This window comes from Callorhinus ursinus, unplaced genomic scaffold, assembly GCF_003265705.2.
Source record: "Callorhinus ursinus isolate GAN/ISIS: 27379988/994484 unplaced genomic scaffold, GSC_fseal_2.0 scaffold12, whole genome shotgun sequence".
NCBI classification, from domain to species: Eukaryota; Metazoa; Chordata; class Mammalia; order Carnivora; family Otariidae; genus Callorhinus; species Callorhinus ursinus.
This window is the reverse complement of record NW_027397074.1, coordinates 68,921,801-68,940,664: the sequence shown is the minus strand read 5'-3', so window position 1 is coordinate 68,940,664 and position 18,864 is coordinate 68,921,801. Positions and strand designations below refer to the sequence as shown.

Here is an 18,864-nt window from a genome sequence, read left to right as displayed (position 1 = left end):
CAGCTGTGAGATCTGAAGAGCGATTATGCCCTTAGGAGTAACCAAGAGCCCTATCAGCTAATGCAAACTAGGCGCTGGGAGCCAACAGCCCTCGCCCCAGAACAGTGATACAACCGAATCCAGGAGCCGTTAACCAGTCCCCTTCAATTTCCTTCCCTCAAGGCTATACAGAAAGGGCTTCTGATGTCCCATTTTTGCAGCGTTTACCTCTGGAGCATAAATCCTTCAACTGCATAAGGTAAGCATATGGATCAGACCTGAAGTCAGGGAAGCACAAGAGTACTCTGCATTCTGAAGTGCAACTGAACATATTCTGGGGAATGATGAAATTCGGGGAGATGAAACTAATGTGGACAGCTAATAATTGTTTTATGTTTACAGTGCATCTATGTGCCAAGCACTATGCTAAGCACTCTACAGGAATCACTCTGTTTAATGCTCCCATCAACCTCATGAGCATGGAACAACCATTAGCCTAATTTTATAGTTAAGGCTTAGGTTAATTTGCTTGCTCAAGATCACAGAGCTTGGTAATGCAGCTTTTAGAGTAAGCAGCTAGGCCAGCAGACCCTCCCATCTCCCTTGCCCCTCTTACTCTCAGCACTAGACCAGATATCCACAAAGTTAAATGACCCCAGCCACCACTTCTATAGCAGAGGCTCTTAATCCTTTGGCCGGTGGAGGGGCAAGGAGTGAGAGGTGGGGGAAGGCGTTCTCTAATCTGTTTGCACATCTGATCAGAGCTATGGATCCCAGATAAGTGCAAAAAATTTATGCAGAATTTTTCAGGGTCCAAGCCCCCAGGTTAGGGGTGCGCTAATGTCCTTGTAATACATATAAAGTAGGTTTCCACAGAGAATTAAAGCACACACATATCTGCCTCCTTCAGATCCAGCGGCGCTTACCTCTTTATAATCAGTACGGAACAGGCCTTTCTGCCGTCCTGTCTCACTTGGGAGGCCTTGCAGAATAGGAATGTGTGTTCCAATCTCTCAGGCAAAAACCTCACCCAGGAATCCTGCTCTCTCATCTGAACTTCATGTTTCTGTCCTCATCTATCCACTCTTTTACCCCTCCTGCTAAAAAGACCAATTTTTTAAAAAAATTAAAAAAAAAGTGAGCATAACTGAGATTAAACTGGAGAAACATACATATTTTTAAAAGTTTTTCTTTCTTTTTAAGATTTTATTTATTTATTTATTTATTTGAGAGAGAGAGACAGAGATGGCGAGAGAGAACACAAGTGGGAGGAGGAAAGAGAGAAGCAGGCTTCCCGCAGAGCTGGGAGCCCGATATGGGACTCGATCCCAGGACCCTGGGATCATGACCTGAGCCGAAGGCAGATGGGTAACCGACTGAGCCCCCCAGGCGCACCTTAAAAGTTTTTAGTAGGGTCAAAGAAAAGTAGCCAGGTGGAAAGGTGAAGACAGGTTCAGTGTGAAGAAAAGGAGATGACAGTATTTTTTTTTTCTAAAGGAATTAAAAATTGATTTCACTTGATTTGGCAGTTGAAATGGGTAGTAAAATGCACACTGGTTTTACAGTGCAGGAAGACCGAGTGGGGTCTTTCATCTTTTAGTTGGAGGAAATTTATGTTGATGAGTCTTAAGGGGGACCCTCAGGCAGCAGGGCTGTTGCCAGCGCCATGTCAGAACAAAGAGGGACATAGTGCACAGCAGAGAAGTGAGAAGGCCTGCTCTTTCTGTAAGTATAATGTTAATAGCTTGTAATCAGCTTTAATTTTTAAACAAACCCAGCCCTCTAGAGTACACATCTCTCCATTCAGGGCTGGCCCCATGTCTCAGCCAGGACAGCACAGGTAGTGGATGGTCTCTGGGTGTCGGAATGGTGGAGAAAGATGCATTTTCCAAACTCTCTGGCATGACCCTATCAAGGGCTGGAGGCAGAGCCAAAGGGAAGGCACAGTGAGGGGCAGGGGAAACAAATTCGCCATCAACTAGCTTCAGGCAGAAATGTTATATTCCGCAGGGCCCTTTCTACTACCTCCGTCCCTACCTTCCTAGAGCCAGGTGGGAATGCTGAAAGAACTCTGGCATCAATTGAATGGTGGCAGGAGGGCTTGGACAGGAGCTTCTAGGGGGTGAAGAAACAACTCATAAGCTGGGTTCACTTCCTTGGGAACATCATCTACTCCCCGCCCCCAAACAATGTCCCTCGTTCTAAACAACACCCACCCACCCCCAATCAAATGAAAATAAGAAGACATGTTCACTAATTGCAAAGTGATCTGCTCACTAAAAATACTAAAATGTGATAGCTGACCATTGAATGCTTCTACAATTTTTGCCACTGGAGAACCACAGACCTACAGGCTCCCCTCGGCTAGCAAAGGGAAGTGCGTGTGCAATCACGCAGGCAGAGGGCAGGGCTGCTGGAAGGGGAGCCCTTGGCATCAGAAATCACCACAGGCTCCCTATGGCCATCGGGGACACCTGGGCAGATGGGCACTGCGGCTAAGCTAGACAAAGGCAAGCGGCTTCTAGCAGGGATGGGGAGAAACGCCTGACATTCCTGAACTTATTTGTTCAACACTGGGAGACAGTCATCACTCTGTATTTGTGGGGTCACGTTGAAGGGAGGCAGCACAGCTGAGTGAGGTGGAGGCAAACTGCCTGAATCCAAATTCCACTTCCGCCACACTCTGTGTGAACCTGGCCAAGTTACTGAAACTTTCTGGGTCTCACTTTCCCCATACGTTAAATGGGCATAATGGTGTTTACCTCACAGGATTATTCTGAGTTATTTAAATAAGTTCATGCACGTACAACACTTAGCAGAGGGCTTGCACATAGCAAGCATTATATAAATGTTTATTAAATAAATAAAATTGATAAGACAATGGAATTGAGAGACAGAATGCAAGGTCAATAGTGGGAAAGAATGCAGATTCCTAGCTTGGAGTACTCCATCAGGGGAGTGTGCCCCACCCTCATTTTAGTACAAAAAATGAAATTGAAGAAGTTGGGGAAAAAAGGGAAATTAAAATTTCAAAGTGTAAGAACTGAGCCTCCACAGAATTCTGCATAAACAGAATGGACAGCCACGATTTCTTAATCTAGAAAAACGCACCTGGTTTGGTCTAACTACAGGGACAGTGTCTCCTCCAGCAACAATTAGTGTCTCATTCAATTCACTGGGGCAGTATTAAGAGCACTTGCTTCCCACTCCTGGTCCATCTCTGTGATAATGAATACTCCCCACTTCCCCTGCCCTAGGGAAAGATGAGGCAGAAGGAGAGGAGAACACTTAAATTAGTTAAATTAAAATAAGACTTTAACACTATGTTAATTACACTGGAAGTAAAATTAAGGATAAAAAAAGGCTTAATTCTTCTGGATAAACTTTAAAATTTCTGTAAAGGTCACTCCCCCCACAAATCTTTTTGGAATTTTGATTGAATTTTTTCCAAATTTGGAGACAGGCCTTTCACTAACTGCTAATAGTAACACCATAATAATAAAATATTACAGTATAAAGAAAAAACAAATAGATGATCCACACAAAAGACCCTACACAGCCTATTTAAGAATTCTGCATAAAAATACTAAAAACATTTTTCACAGAACTAGAACAAATAATCCTAAAATTTGTACGGAACCACAAAAGACCCCAAATAGCCAAAACAATCTTGAAAGAGAAAAACAAAGCTGGAGGTAACCCAATTCCAGATTTCAAGTTATACTACAAAGCTATAGTAATCAAAACAATATGGTACTGGCAAAAAATAGATACAAAGATCAGTGGAACAGGATAGAAAGCCCAGAAACAAACCCATGATTATATAGTCAATTAATTTTCAACAAGAGCAAGACTATACAATGGGCAAAACAGTCTCTTCAACAAATGGTGTTGGGAAAACTCTACAGCTACACGCCAAAAAAAAAAAAAAAAAAAGAAAGAAAAAGAAAAAGAAACAGGACCACTTTCTTACACCAAACACAAAAATAAACTCAAAATGAATTAAAGACCTACATGTGAGACCCGAAACCCATAAAAATCCTAGAAGAGAGTACAGGCAGTAATTTCCCTGGCATCAGCCGTAGCAAGATTTTTTCAGATATGTCTCCTGAGACAAGGGAAATAAAAGCAAAAATAAACTATTGGGGCTACATCAAAATAAAAAAGTTTCTGCACAGGGAAGGAAGCAATCAACAAACTAAAAGACAACCTACTGAATGGGAGAAAATATTTGCAAATGACATATCTGATAAAGGGTTAGTATCCAAAATATATAAAAAACTTATAAAACTGAACACCCTAAAAACAAATAATCTAGTTAAAAAATGGGCGGAAGACATGAACCAACATTTCTCCGAAGATATCCAGATGGCTAACAGACATAGGAAAAGATGCTCAACATCACTCATCACCAGGGAAATGCAAATCAAAACTACAATGAGATATCACCTTACACTGGTCAGAATGGCTAAAATCAAAAACACAATAAACAACAAATGTTGGCGAGGACATGGAGAAAAAGGAACCCTCTTACACTGTGGGAATGCAAACTGGTGCAGCCACTGTGGAAAACAGTATGGAGATTCCTCAGAAAGTTAAAAATAGGACTACCCCATGATCCAGTAAATTGCACTACTGGTTATCTACCCAAAAAATACAAAAATACTAATTCAAAGGGATACATGCACCCCGATGTTTATAGCAGCATTATTTACAATAGCCAAATTATGGAAGCTGCCCAAGTATCTATCCGTAGATGAATGGATAATACACAATGGAGTATTATTCAGCCATAAAAAAAGAATGAAATCTTGTCATTTGCAACAACATGGATAGAGCTAGAGAGTATAATGCTAAGTGAAATAAGTCAGAAAGATAAATAATACCGTGTGATTTCACTCATATGTAAATTTAAGAAACAAAAGAAATGAATAAAGGAACATACAAGCAAGATGCCTGGCTGGCTCAGTTGGTAGAGTTTGTGACTCCTGATCTCAGGGTTGTGAGTTTGAGCCCCACGTTAGGTGTGGAGCATAAAGAAAAAACTAATAAAATAAAAAAATATAGCGGGAGTTGGGGGAAAGGAGAGACAAATCAAGAAATAGACTCTTAACTATGGAGAGCAAACTGATGGTTACCAGAGGTGGGGGGGGTGGTGAAACAGGTGAAGGGGATCATCATGACGGGCACCGAGTAATGCACAGAACTGTTGGATCACTGTGAAGGGGATCATCATGATGGGCACCGAGTAATGCACAGAACTGTTGGATCACTGTATTGTACACCTGAGACTAACAGAACACCGTATGTTAACTATACTGGAATTAAAATAAAAAACCAAAAAATGAAAAAGAATTCTGCATATGATAAAAATGACATATTTTTCTAAATTAGTTTAGAAAGGATGGATTTCAACCTTTTTATGGAATAAATGGTACTAGAATAGATTATGTAGGGAAAAAAAATCAATTCAGATTCCTACCTAATGTCATATTCCAAAATAAATTCCAGATATTTTACAGTATTTATCTTTTTTAAGCTTTTTTTTTTTTTAAGATTTTATTTATTTATTTGTCAGAGAGGGAGAGAAAGAGCACAAGCAGGGAGAGTGGCAGGCAGAGGGAGAAGCAGGTTCCCCGCTGAGCAAGGAGCCCGATGCAGGACTTAATCCCAGGACCCTGGGGTCATGACCTGAGCTGAAGGCAGACGCTTAACTGATTGAGCCACCCAGGCGCCCCTATTTTACAGTATTTAAAATAAAAAATGAGACCACAGAAGAACTGTTATATATTTATCTGATTTGGGGCCTATGTAAATGTAAAGGCCAAAGACAAATAATTATGGAAATAAAAATGAAAGTAACAGAAGTAAAATAAAAATAAACTGAAAAAAAAAACCCTATTTGCAACATATACAATTAAAGGGGTTATATCTTTAAAATAGGATACTTTCTTAGCAGCTCTGGTAAGAGGCTTAATGGGACAACAGTTGAAGCAGATGATTCCCATTATCTTTATTGATTAACTATGAACTATCTGTTTAGTCCCTCCCCACCCCCCCATCTAGCTTTTAGGAATAAAAGACAGCTGCATGAATATGCAATAAGATCTCAGACATAACAGCACCTTGGAAGAGGTGGCCGAGGGTCAATATAGTTCCTATTTTTAATTATTTCTGCTGAAATAGAAAGGAAGAAAAAAGATGTGTAGATCTGGTTGCCCGATGATGGCTGACCATGGGTGGCGAGGTCAGGTGAGAGGTGACTATGGGTCACAGAGCCCTTCAACCCCTGTGTGGGCCTGCCTCACAGACTACACAACCTTTTATATTAAGGTGTTGGGGGGTGGGGAGGCAAGGAGCGACTGTGAGAGAAAGAAAAGAAAAGAAAGGAGCAGACGAGAAAAGATGTAAAGGAAGGCACTCATGGAGAGGCCTTCCCTAGTCTTAGGCAATTCTCCCTGCACGTCAATAAAAAGAAAGGAACCTGTGAAAACTTTCAATTGAACCAAACCATGAAATTCCATCCTAAGAGACCAAAGACCTATTTAGTGCTATCAAAAAAGGGAGAGCATACATGAGATAAAGTAATACCAGTGCTTGAGTAGTCCCCTTAGTGTCGGGGTGGGTTAGAGTCCAGACAAAAGGAGACATCTTCAGGGCGCAAGGTCTCCGTCCAATCTGCCTTGGTGACCCAGAAATTAAACTTCTGGCGTGTATGCATGGGTTGTTATCTTTCACTTGAAAACCACTGTCCTACAGGACACTGCTTCATATCCTTGCTGCCCAGACATCTCTCTCCCATTACCGTACTCTATCAAGCAACACACACAATGGTTCTCCATCCCAGAAGATGCAGAAACTCCCTCTGTTTCAGGCCTAAACAATATCCAGATTGCTCTCAGAAGAGTTGTCTGCTAGTAGGATTTTTATTTAAACCATGCTCTGGAATCTGGGGAGCATTTCTTTTTCCCTAGTAGTGGCGTTTTCCAAATAGCACCTTGTTCCTCTACCAACTGGTTCTTCCTGATAATACTCTTCCTGATAATCAACTTGGTCTACTGGCAGACACCATAAGGTTATCATCACAGAAGTGACAAACTTGGGCAACAGGAAACAATCTGAAAGAATGATGAAAAGAGAATTCCCTAAAAGTCTATCCAGATACCAAATCAGCTATGTACATGGGAGAGATCTGGTTCCAGCCCCACAGTAAACTCTACAGCACTCTGGGTAAAATGTGAGAAGACAGAAGGAGCATCAGAATTATTTGGATCATATCCAATATTAGATTCACTCTCTGGATTCCCAAGGGAGAGATGAAATGATTGGCCTTCCCCTGAAATTGCTGGTGTAAGGCACAACTCAACCGCCTGGTGTGAATCAGAAACGCTGCGCTGAGAAAGTGCTAACTCCAACTCCCACGTCTTAGTTCGGCACATGTTGGCAGTCACACACTGGGGACGGCCTTCTTTGGGAACCACTGGCTTTTAGGATGTAGACCAGAATTTTCCCTTACTGCCAACACAATCAACTACATGAAATCAACACAACTGATTCACACACCCCAAGGCAACTGAAAAGAGGCAGCTTCCAGGAATCAACAGTAGTAGGTGTGGTTCAGCTTTACTGTATGGCTGAATGGGTCCACTTGGCCAGAGACCCCCAGGGTCCTTATACTTACCTATAAATTCATCTGAGAAGGTGAGGCTGAGGAGGAGCCAGAACTCTAAAGCTGTCTATTCTCCTAGCCACGACATGTCAAGACCATTAGAAGGGATAACAGTCTCCTAGTCTCCTATCAAACCCAGGCAGAGGAGTATCTGGAGCATTCCACAGGGAGTAACAGCAATCTGCACTTCAGAAGAATGTCGCAGAGCCAGATATCCTCTCTGTTCAAGGTAGATTAGGACTCAGAAGAGGAGTAGCATAAAGTAAGAAAGTAGGGGTAGGATTCTAGCTAAAGGGGGAGGTTTTCCTTAAATCTACCTATGGTCCATTTCATCCTGAACACACATGGCTGTAAGGTGCCCTTTAACCTGCAGTGTTCTGGCTAAGATCAAGTCTAACTCTGTTAGGGTTAGTTCATGGAAGCCCCTAACCCTACAGAAAAGGCAGGCTCTAGTTGTAGTATTTGATTTTGTTGTTTGTTTGTTTTTTAAGAAAATGATTCTCAGGGGCTCTTCACATTTCCTGTGTTATTCTCTGGGTGACAGACACAAGTACTTTCCTCTTCTCACTTCCAAAGGAGGACACAGCTTTGGGTCTTTCTTCAAAGACTTTTCCAGGTACCTTTGTTCACTTATAACAACAGATCTATCCTTTAAAAAGTGCCAGGAACTTTTCTCTCAGCCACTGATGTCATTAAGGAACTTTCTGTCTAAATAAGACTATGTTATTATTTATCCTCTTTTCAAGACTAAAAAGAAATCTCCAAAAACCATGGAGTACTTAACTTGTCCTACTTAACCTAATTACATATATATATATATATATAAGTTTAATAAACAATCACAGAGTGTCACAGAATGGGTCTGGTCCTTCTCTTTGACCCAGACTTTTGAGGCACTTCCCCAGGCAGCCCAAGTCTTGGTAACTGACTTCCAGAGCCTGCTGACGTGGATCCAAAGAGCTGGGCTGGAGTTGTAAATTTTTGCCACCATATTTCTATGAACTTTATCCCTTTTGTTTATTCAAGAAATCACCAATATCCAGGAAGTCAAAGAGATGGGAAAGAAGGGCAGGGTGGTGGCGTGTTATTGGCTAAATCCAGAGGTCCCTGGTGAGGCCACATTTAACAGGAGGCAGACTCATGGCACCAACCAGAAAAGCGCCTTCGTCACAGCCCGCTGACTGACCCCGTGTGAGATGCTGGTGCCTTTCTTAAGACAGCATGTTCTAACTTACAAAGCACCTGCCCATGGGAGGGTCTCTGCTACAGCAAAGGACACTGATCTGCCCCATGGGAGAGTAAAGAACAAAATGTGCCCCACAGCAAATTTTAAAGTACCTCTCAGTCCTATCACAGCAAAATACTTTTCAAATAAGCAATTCAGTTAGATAGCCATTATCATGGCGTTCCCCCCGACCCCGCCCCGCCGCTGAAAACCCCAAGTCTCCTACTAGTGAAAGGAATCAGAGAGGCTCCTAGAATTTCACTCGGCATCAATTGCCTATCAATAAAGAAAAACTCAAATCAAAGCTCAACCTCTTTCTGAAGGGTCTGCTGTCAGTCATGTCATGAAGGTTTAAGTGGAAACAGGGAAGATATTCAATAAAATATTTATGCTCTCTTACCATTAGCATCTTGGACTCCAGTAAGTGCTCCGACAGCTGCTGCGGTTTCCCCAGACAGTACGATCTGTCCCCCTCCTTGCAAGGTGGCCTCGGCCAGTGTGGCGACAGCATGGGCGGCGGCTTCACTGTGGGCACAGGAACAGCAGAGAGGGGGCTGTGTAAGTTGAATAAAGGTACAGCACTGCAGCAAGACAACCCATCCTCCCAACCCTTCCTTGGATCTCTCTACTGACTCCATGGCTATGAGCCTACCAGTGAATGCAGGAGTCCAGTACTGCTGGACAGAGCCAGAGGAATTTTTAAATGATAACAGTAAATAGCTAGAGAACCCCCAAGTCTTACAGATTTATTTATTTTTTATTCTTTTTAAAGATTTTATTTATTTATTTGACAGAGAGAGACACAGCGAGAGAGAGAACACAAGCAGGGGGGAGTGGGAGAGGGAGAAGCAGGCTTCCCGCCAAGCAGGGAGCCCAATGCGGGGCTCGATCCCAGGACCCTGGGATCACGACCTGAGCCAACGGCAGATGCCTAACGACTGAGCCACCCTGGCGCCCCAAGTCCTACAGATTTATAAAGCTAATGTGACATTTTCTTTAAGTCTAAGAAACGGGTGTTTGAGGGGGCGCCTGGGTGGCTCAGTCGTTAAGCATCTGCCTTTGGCTCAAGTCGTGATCCCAGGGTCCTGGGATCGAGCCCCGCATCGGGCTCCCTGCTCCACGGGAGGCCTGCTTCTCCCCCTCCCACTCCCCCTGCTTGTGTTCCCTCTCTCACTGTGTCTCTCTCTGTCAAATAAATAAATAAAATCTTAAAAGAAAAAAAGAAAAGAAATGGGTGTTTGAGGACAGAAGGCACTCATTACCAATCTCTTTATCAATATTGGTTGAGTGCCTGCCAGCCAGAGTGGGAGCTCTGATCCACATTGACAATGCAAAAGTCTTTCTGGTTGGCAATCACAAGGCTTTCTTGTTCTCTCTTCTCTTTATGGTAACATTAGGCAGATTATCTAAAACTGCCCTTTGGCGGCAGAGGATGGATGATACGAGAAGTTAACAACCTGGACTCGCTATTTAATTAATATTAAATAATAACAATGTAGTTCATATCCATGACTTCCAATACAAAGTAATGGCTAAGACCCTAATATCCTGCAAAGTCTAGCTCTTCTCTTTGCCTCAGGGTACATGTGGGCAGTGCTAAATTAAGGCTTGAAATTTTAAATGATCACATCAGCCCAAACTCCTAGCTTCCAGAAACACAATGAAACAAGAAATCTCCCTTCACTGCAAACACTTTGTAAAATAGAAAGATATTAACCATCTGTTTATAGTGAGCACCATTCTAGCAATTTGTATCCTATTTTTCTCTTTTTCTTGATACGCTTTTCCCAAATGCACAAATACCCATTTTTATTGATTCTAGGATGCTACAAACTAGAAAATGCTCCATTATTTTATGTGCCAGCAAGAAAGAAAATATGCCTGATAACTGTAGTATTGTAGTATCCAAATTTCCGAGATGTTAAAATGTGAAAGAAGCAGAAATTCAGCACCTCTCCTGGAAAAGTATCAGCTCCCGCTTTGCACAGTTACTGAAGGAGTATCAAATGCGGGCATGGAGTAGAGGAGGTGGTGTCATCCAGTTCTGCAGAGATGGGCAAAGTCCTGGGTTTGACACCGAAGAAGCCAGTTGATTCAGCTTTGCTCTGAAGCTGCAGGCCCTAACTCTGGCAGGCACACCTCGTAGTCACGAGCTGTAGGTGGGATTGGGGGACGAGGGCCCTGGACTGGTTAGGGTAGACGTGTCCTTACTGTGGGCAAAGCAACATGTACCACACTCAACAGTGTCACTTTCACTTGTGAAAGTCAGCAGACAAGTAAAGCAACTGACATAATCACTTCCCTGGGGGAATGTAGGGATTCTAGGAAGCAGTAAAAGAAACCCAATGGATAGAAAAGTCCCCTTAAATTGAAAATTCTCCCTTTCTTACTAATTTGATTTGTTTTTTAATTTTTAGGTCTCTGTTCAAAAGTTATTTTTTCTGATAATAAAATACACATAGCATACTTGTTAAAGTTTCATTAAATATAAAAGAAACTTTAAAAATATACAGAGAGAAATTATTTCCCTCTAATCTTAAATACAACAGCTAATAATCAGGATCATACTGCAGTTTTATAGCCTACTTTTTTTCACCTAACATTGTATTTCCCCATGTAAATACTCTCTGACACTTATTCAAAATAATAAATGCAAAATTGCTGACACACACCCCTCTTTTTTTCCCTAGTCACTCATCTGTGGCAACTTTCAAGTTCCTGGCTTCCTTTGAGTTAGTTCAAGGTCATAATTACGTATTTCAAATTTGTTTGCTTCCTTCATAAACATTTGGGGGTGTAACTGAGGCTGAGCAAAAAGCTCAACAGTCCTAGGGTGCATGTGCAGGCCATGTGAGAGCTAAGATCACCCTCCATGGTGAGACACACTTCTTCGTGATCCGATGCCCACAGTCAGTCATTGCACAGTATCTGTGACATTAATTTAGAACTGAAAGGGACCTTTGATCTGCAATTACTACTAAAGGCTATTCTTTACATTTTACATGGTAGAGTTTAATTTTAAAGTCCTTCAAAAATCTTTATTAGAGATCATAAAATTATGGGGTGCCTGGGTGACTCAGTCGTTAAGCATTTGCCTTCGGCTCAGGTCATGATCCCAAGGGTCCTGGGATCGAGCCCCCCCATTGGGCTCCCTGCTCAGCCAGGAGCCTGCTTCTCCCTCTCCCGCTCCCTCTGCTTGTGTTCCCTCTCTAGCTGTCTCTCTCTCTGTATCAAATAAATAAATAAAATCTTTTAAAAATAATAAAAAAAGAGATCATAAAATTAATGATTGTGTCTAGATCTTTAATATATTTTTTTAAGAAACTGATGTTTCTTAGAAAATTTTACAGTATCCAGCTGTCACTGATTCATGACAAAAATATCTCACACTCTCTGTCCTGAGACATCGCAGAGAGCTGAAAAGTCTATTCTTTGAGAAAAGCTGCAGCAGTGTGGTATTTTGAAGAAGGAAGCTGTAAATGAGAATTGTTTCTATGGAAATACGATCTCTGTTTACAGGTTACCTCAGTGACTGCTCCATTCCCCATAGTTTTTGTCACAATTTGTATACTCATATTTCTGTGACCATCAGAGGGGATGTCCTGCCAGTCTTGGAGACCCTGGACACGGGCTTGCAGTGTGGAGTTTTATGGGCGATGAAGGGAGGACAGCTACGCGGATGTGGAAGTGCACCCGTTCCCAATCACACCTATTTTATTACATCTGAAGCTCTACATGTTTGAAGTCATTTTCTTTAACACCTTTCTAAAATATGTTTGGCAGAGGAAAGGATGTGAACCAGCCCAAGCCAGTGCAATCCGGGACCAGAGGTGTGAGGAGGATGCCGAGCTCCCAGGCTGGGGAGGTTGGTTATCTCATCCCTGCTCAGGCGCCAGAGGCATAGCAGTGGTGGAGGGATCTTCCCCGTGGGGCATGACGTGGCCACCCCGGCGGCCAACAGGCCTTCATTTCCAAATCTACCCTAACCACTGACACTAGACCTCATGGGAGTGAGCAAACTAGACTGCGAGGAAAAGATGCCCTTTACTTACAAGGTGAAGCTACTGTTCACAAGTTTTTGACAAAAGTAAGTTTCTAAACCAGAGTTACCAATGCAAAGTTTTCATCAGCTTCTCATCTGCAACTGCCCAGCCTTCATAGCCAGGAGCAGGCAGCAGCTGCCCTCCATCTCCAGAGAGGGCTTCTAGTCTAGGCCATCTATCCCATTTTACTAGACAAATAAGTACCAGTCCGTACACTGCAGCCATATTTTATTTTAATATCTCTAATTCTAAGTCAATAGTACTTTCATTAAAAAAAAAAAAAACACCAGTAAATTTTTCTTTAAAAATAGGATTCACTTCTTTTTTTATGCCAAGTGTCTTCATAGCAAAAGAAGAGCAACTCTGAGTTCCTTGAGAAGCGGACTCAAAGCAAGCCACTGCTTCCGCATACTGCTGAGTCGCAGCATGACAGACAGTAGACACACAAGTAAAAATTGTCTCGGTGTCGACAACACAGTGTGAATTCCTACTAGGGCAAATGTAGACTCAGGCTATAAATACTTACCATGCATGTGTATATGCAAGGGCTGTGCTGACTTTAAGACAATTTTTTTTTTTTAAGTAGGCTCCATGCCCAGTGTGGGGAGCCTGAAATTAAGAGTCGTGTGCTCTCCTGACTGAGCCAGCCAGGCACCCCAGGGCTGTAGTGACTTAAACTGACTTAAGAGGGAATATAATCTAGGATGGCTTAACTAACAAACTGAAACTTCAAATTAATTTTTGTATCGCAAGAAGCAAATGATGATTTCACTTCCTTTCCCTCTGGTTGTTCAGCTGAGTACTTTTGGTTTTTTGAGCTGTAATGTTCCGCACATCATTTGTTCCTTTTGATTCTCTCCCCATCTCCTTCCTAAAAGTGCTGATTTATTATGTATTTTGAAAATAATTAAAATTAACTGTTTCCAGATTCTTTTTTTTTTAAAGATTTTATTTATTTATTTGACAGAGAGAGAGCACAAGCAGAGGGAGTGGGAGAGGGAGAAGCAGGCTCCCCGCTGAGTAGGGAGCCCGATGTGGGGCTCGATCCCAGGACCCTGGGATCATGACCTGAGCCGAAGGCAGACGCTTAACGACTGAGCCACCCAGGTGTCCCTCTTTCCAGATTCTTAATGACAATTTCTCCTTACCCTCTTTGGGTTATTTATAATGCCAGGGTGGGCTGAAGGCTGTTTGAGTCCAGGGCCCTTGTTCTGACTTGCTACACAAAACTCTTTTAATAGTGTGGTTGAAAAAAGGTCTGTCCTGCATCTGTCCTAAATGACCCCCCTTTCCCCTCCAGCAGATGAAGGAGCCCCTCTGCCTTCTTATTCCCCACCTGCCATATCATGCAGCTTGCCTTTCACTCCTCACTCTGCACCCACATCTGCTGTTTACAGCGCAGCAGTGGGGCAGGTGATTATTAAAGAACCATGCTTGTTCCATCTGCACCTGAAACAGGCTAGATGGAAGCAGCTCTATGAAATCGCTTTGTTACCATGGGAACAAAGACCAGATTTCTCAGTGTAGTTTTCACTAAGATGACTTCCAGCAACACAACCTGCAGAGAGAGGCTGGGAGTATTGTCTAATTCCACAAAGAAGCAAACACCAGGGGTCTGCGTCTTAAGTCCAAACCTCCTGGCATTAGACAGTGGGTGACCTCGCTTGGAATCAGAAAGCCCCTAGTAGCCCGACTATAGTCTAGTCTTGGCTGCCGGGCTTGGTTTCTTCACATCTAGCAGAGCAACACACCATCCCCCAACACTCATCAAGGCGCTGAACTCTCTGATTGCAAAGAGATTTCAACATCTCTACTCCTCCTCCATGCCAGAGTGAGCAGCATTCTCCTTCCTTTGGAGTAAACACTGTAGCCACCTCAGCCGCATCTGAGCTTGTTAACAAGCCCTCAGGGGAAACCATTACTCTCCTTGCCTTTAGAAATAAGCCCTGGTCCTTACACTAAAGGGAGCCAGAAGGTGCCTCATATTTTCCACTATGTATAGGGTTCCCAGGACACTCACACTTCATTGGAATATCCAAGGTGTTGGCTCAATGAAATCAAGTTTTGATGGTCTTTAATGCTGGCCCCGTTAGGCTCCATGCCACAGCGAGGGGTTACCAGACCAAGAGGGAGGTTTTCACTCTGGCCATGACTTTTAGGAAGTTTATCCGTGCATCCTCTCTCAAAGGAAGGAGTGGGGTTGGGCCAAAGTGCAAGGGGTCAAATAAGACTTTCATGTTACTGAAAAGCCACATGGTTCAATGGGCTAAGGAAAAAGTTTCAATCCCAGGTCACTTGGGGACTCACTGAGTACCCCTGGGAGGTGTGTGTGTTGCATACCTAATCAACCACACTCTGGCCACACTCCCTTCAAACCCAGTCACTTTATCTCCACTCTCACTACTTTAGTTTCCAAGGCTTTAACAAGGCACACTTGGCCTGCCTCTTCCTAACTGGCCTTCTATTTCTAATCTCTTCTCATCGTAAGTAATTCTGAATAGACAAAATTTAAAATGCAATTTCAATGATAACTCTAATTCTTTTCTTTTTTTTTAGACGGGTCGGGGAGAGAGAGAGAGAATATTAAGCGGGCTCCATGCCCAGTGCGGAGCTCAATCCCACAACCCTGAGCTCATGACCCGAGTGTAAATCAAGAGTCGGACACCGACTGAACCACCCAGGTGCCCTGACAACTCTAATTCTTGAAGTGCTAACTATGGGTTGGACACTTTGATGAGAGTTTTATATATATCATCTCAGTGAATCTTTTTAAATTCTATATGATGAAAATTATCCTTATGATGAGGAAACCAAGATCAAATGGCTAGTAAGTGGCAGAGCTAGAATTCAAACCTGAATCTGCGTGACCTCAGAACCTTCTCAGTCCCCATACTATACAGCCACATGGAAATCATTCGTACATAAGCCTATCAAGACTTTCTAGTTACCTATCACAACCAATCTAAACTTTGGCTGTTTTTTTTTTATATATATATTTTGGAGGAGGTTATCCCCTTCCTCTGAATTTCTACAATGTTCATGGTCTGTACTACACAATTCAATAGTGAATTATGCTGAGTACTAGTGTTTACAAAGTGTTTTACTTAAATCAATTCCCCCAAAGATAACAGTAGGACTTCTCTTTGGGCAGACATTGTATCTTAGAGCACTCCTTATTTTACAACCTTCCCCAGTAGAGTGCAGGCAGGTCATAGGAATTCAGTGGCTAACTGTGAGGCTCACAGCTGTGGCACATAATGGGGACAGTAGCCTTACCATATGCAAGGCACTGATCTAAGGATCTTGCGTGCAGTGGCTTTCTCAGTCCTCATAACACCCCTACAAGGGAGCTATTGTTATTACACCCATTTCACAGAAGAGGAAAGCCTGGGCACTGAGTTCAAGTAAATGATCCAAGGTCAAACAGCTAGTAGGTGACAGAGCTGCAATGTAAACCCAGATGGTCTAGCTTCAAGACCCACACAATTAACTACTAAGTAAAATGCTTGAGTCCACTGAAAAGAAAATTATGTCAGCAATGAAGAGAAAAAGAATGATATAGGGATGATCTCTTCTGTCAACAACCAACAGAAGGAAGCAAGCAGGGAACAATATCGTTTTGGAAACTCTCACTGGAGTATCCTATTCTGCAGCACCTTTCCTAAACATACCTGAAGAAAAATATTTAAGTTATTTTTCCTAATAATCTAAATAAAACTCATTTCAAAGTTACTGATAAGCAAGGGAAACAAATTTCCTGAAAAGTCAGTAAAATCAGCTCTCAACCAGTCCAAACATCGATTAATGCCTCTAACAAAAAGTTTCTTTTGTAGGAGTGAAAGTATGACTAAAGCAATTTGTTCTGTAGGGTAAATGGAAAATCAGTCCTGAAGCTGCTTGCTTTATTATATCCTTTGGTCCCTTTAAAAACCCAAAGGTACTCAAACCCTGCTGCTTTTGGTCTGATAAAGGGCACAAGGTAGGATAAAGCAAAACGGATTGATGTCCCTCTATCAGCAGGCTTGAGCTGGAAGTCAGAAGGCTGGACTGGTTGCTGTGGGGTGAGGTGGGGCAGTAACGGGGTGAGCGGAGGCCGATTAGAAGCCAAACTACAATACCCTAGGGGCCAAGAGTGTTAATGTTAAGCTCCAACCGCCAGTTGTGACAGAGGTACCACATTTCTCTTTTCGACCCGTAGGTAGGGACAGATTCACCGTCCTCGTGTATTCCCCCAGCCCTGCCTCCACCTGTTGAGTGCCATGGTGACTGTAGCTCCCTGTTGCATCTCCTGAGAAGCTGCCACCGCGGCCTCCGCCAATGAGGCCACTGCCTGGGTGGCCTCTGACGCTTGTGTCGTCTGGATGGTCATCTCACCTCCCTGTAACGTGGCCCAGTTTTGTTCCACCTGAGGCAGAAAGGACAGGAGAGTAAAGAATCAAAGTCACAAAAGGATTATAACAAATTGCTACGTGCTCAGCCAAATACATACACATTTTTAAATTAACATGACCTACAATGTACAGAACAGGGTTTTTAGTATGCTATCTTTTGTGTATAAAAAGGGGGGTATTAGAATATATATTTGAATTTGCTTATATTTGCACAAAGAAATTCTGGAAGGACACAAAAGAAACCACTGAAAATATTTTCCTCCTTGTGTGTGGCGGGGAGGGGAGTTGTGGGATATAGGTTGGCTAGGAGACAGAAAGCAAGATTTTCCAATGTATACTTTTAAATAATTTTTGAAATATCGGAGCCGTATCAATCAATGTATTACCTATTCTTATGAATTCTTTTGAATAGGTAATGTATTAATACGGCTCAGATTAAAAAATTTGAATAAACCATAAAATTCAAAAGTTAGAATTTTTGAATAGACCATAAATATAATTCTAAAAAAATTCAAATACCAAAGGATATGCAATGCTGGTACTCCCGACCTTTTGCCCAGAGGTGGCTACGGTTACCTATCTCTTATGTGTCTTTGCAGGGACATTCTCTCTATATGCAAGCATATTTACACACACACACACACACACACACACACACACACACACACACACACATTCTCTCTCTCTCTCTCCCTATTTCCCCCTTCCTACTCCCTCTTAAAAAATAAAAATGGCAGCTTATTCTACATTATCTTTTTGTGCCTTGCTTGTTTCACCAACAATACATCTCTGAAGTAATTCTATTTTGGAACATATAAAACTACTTCATTCATTCATGACTCATAATGATGGCTGCACAGCATTGTAGTATGTAAGCACACCATGATTTATTTAACCAGCCATCTTTTAATGGGCATTTAAGAAGTTTCTAGTCTCTTGCTATTACAAACAGTACTGTGATGAATATCTTTGCATACCACATTGTATATTTTATGGGAGTCTACTTATGGAGTAAATTCCTAGAGGTGGGACTGTCTATTAAAGTTATTATATATTTTAATTTTTGATGGAAACTGCCGAATTCAGGAAACATTTTTTTTTTAATGTAGCAAAAACGGCTTTCCTTTTAGTGGAGAGGAATTATGAAGAAACAAAATAAAACATACAAAAAAACTTTTATCTGGTGAGAGAACAGACTAGGATTTAGTTTTGTTAGATCAAGGACAGGGGTTTTCTCAGCACTGGCATTATTAACATTTGAGGCCAGACAAGTCTTTGCTTGGGGGGGGGGGCTGTCCTGTGCATTGTAGGATGTTTCGCAGTACCACTGGCTTCTACCCACTCACTAGATGATAACAGCACCCTCCCCAGTCATGATATTCAAAAACATCTCCAGATATTACCAAATGTCCTGGGGGGGGGGGGGAGGGTATACCCTGATTGAGAACCACTCCTTTTAGTATAATGCTTTGCATTTAGAGATTTCTCAGTCCTGGATACCTGTATCTAGCTACTTTAGTCCATTTTGCTCTATAAGTGCAGTTGATTAATTATTCC

General features: G+C 42.3%; 1 protein-coding gene and 1 non-coding gene across 9 annotated transcripts in view; one reads left to right on the top strand and one right to left on the bottom strand.

Moving 5' to 3' along the window:
* The window catches only part of NRF1 (nuclear respiratory factor 1), a 147,727-nt gene that overhangs the window by 23,209 nt on the left and 105,654 nt on the right, over positions 1–18,864 (bottom strand). For 3 of the 8 annotated variants that reach the window (XM_025865597.2, XM_025865602.2, XM_073899190.1), the window contains 2 exons: positions 17,164–17,321; positions 9,274–9,398 (listed from right to left, as the gene is read on the bottom strand). In XM_025865597.2, the coding sequence (XP_025721382.1) occupies positions 9,274–9,398; positions 17,164–17,321 (283 nt within the window). Of the gene's footprint in view, positions 1–3,090; positions 3,233–6,838; positions 7,098–9,273; positions 9,399–17,163; positions 17,322–18,864 lie in introns of those variants that run through there. The other 5 variants (XR_012380324.1, XM_073899189.1, XM_073899188.1 and 2 more) reach the window with 5 other exon arrangements.
* Positions 4,934–5,006, top strand: TRNAR-CCU (transfer RNA arginine (anticodon CCU)). The gene has a single exon. It is a non-coding gene; the product is annotated as a tRNA-Arg (tRNA).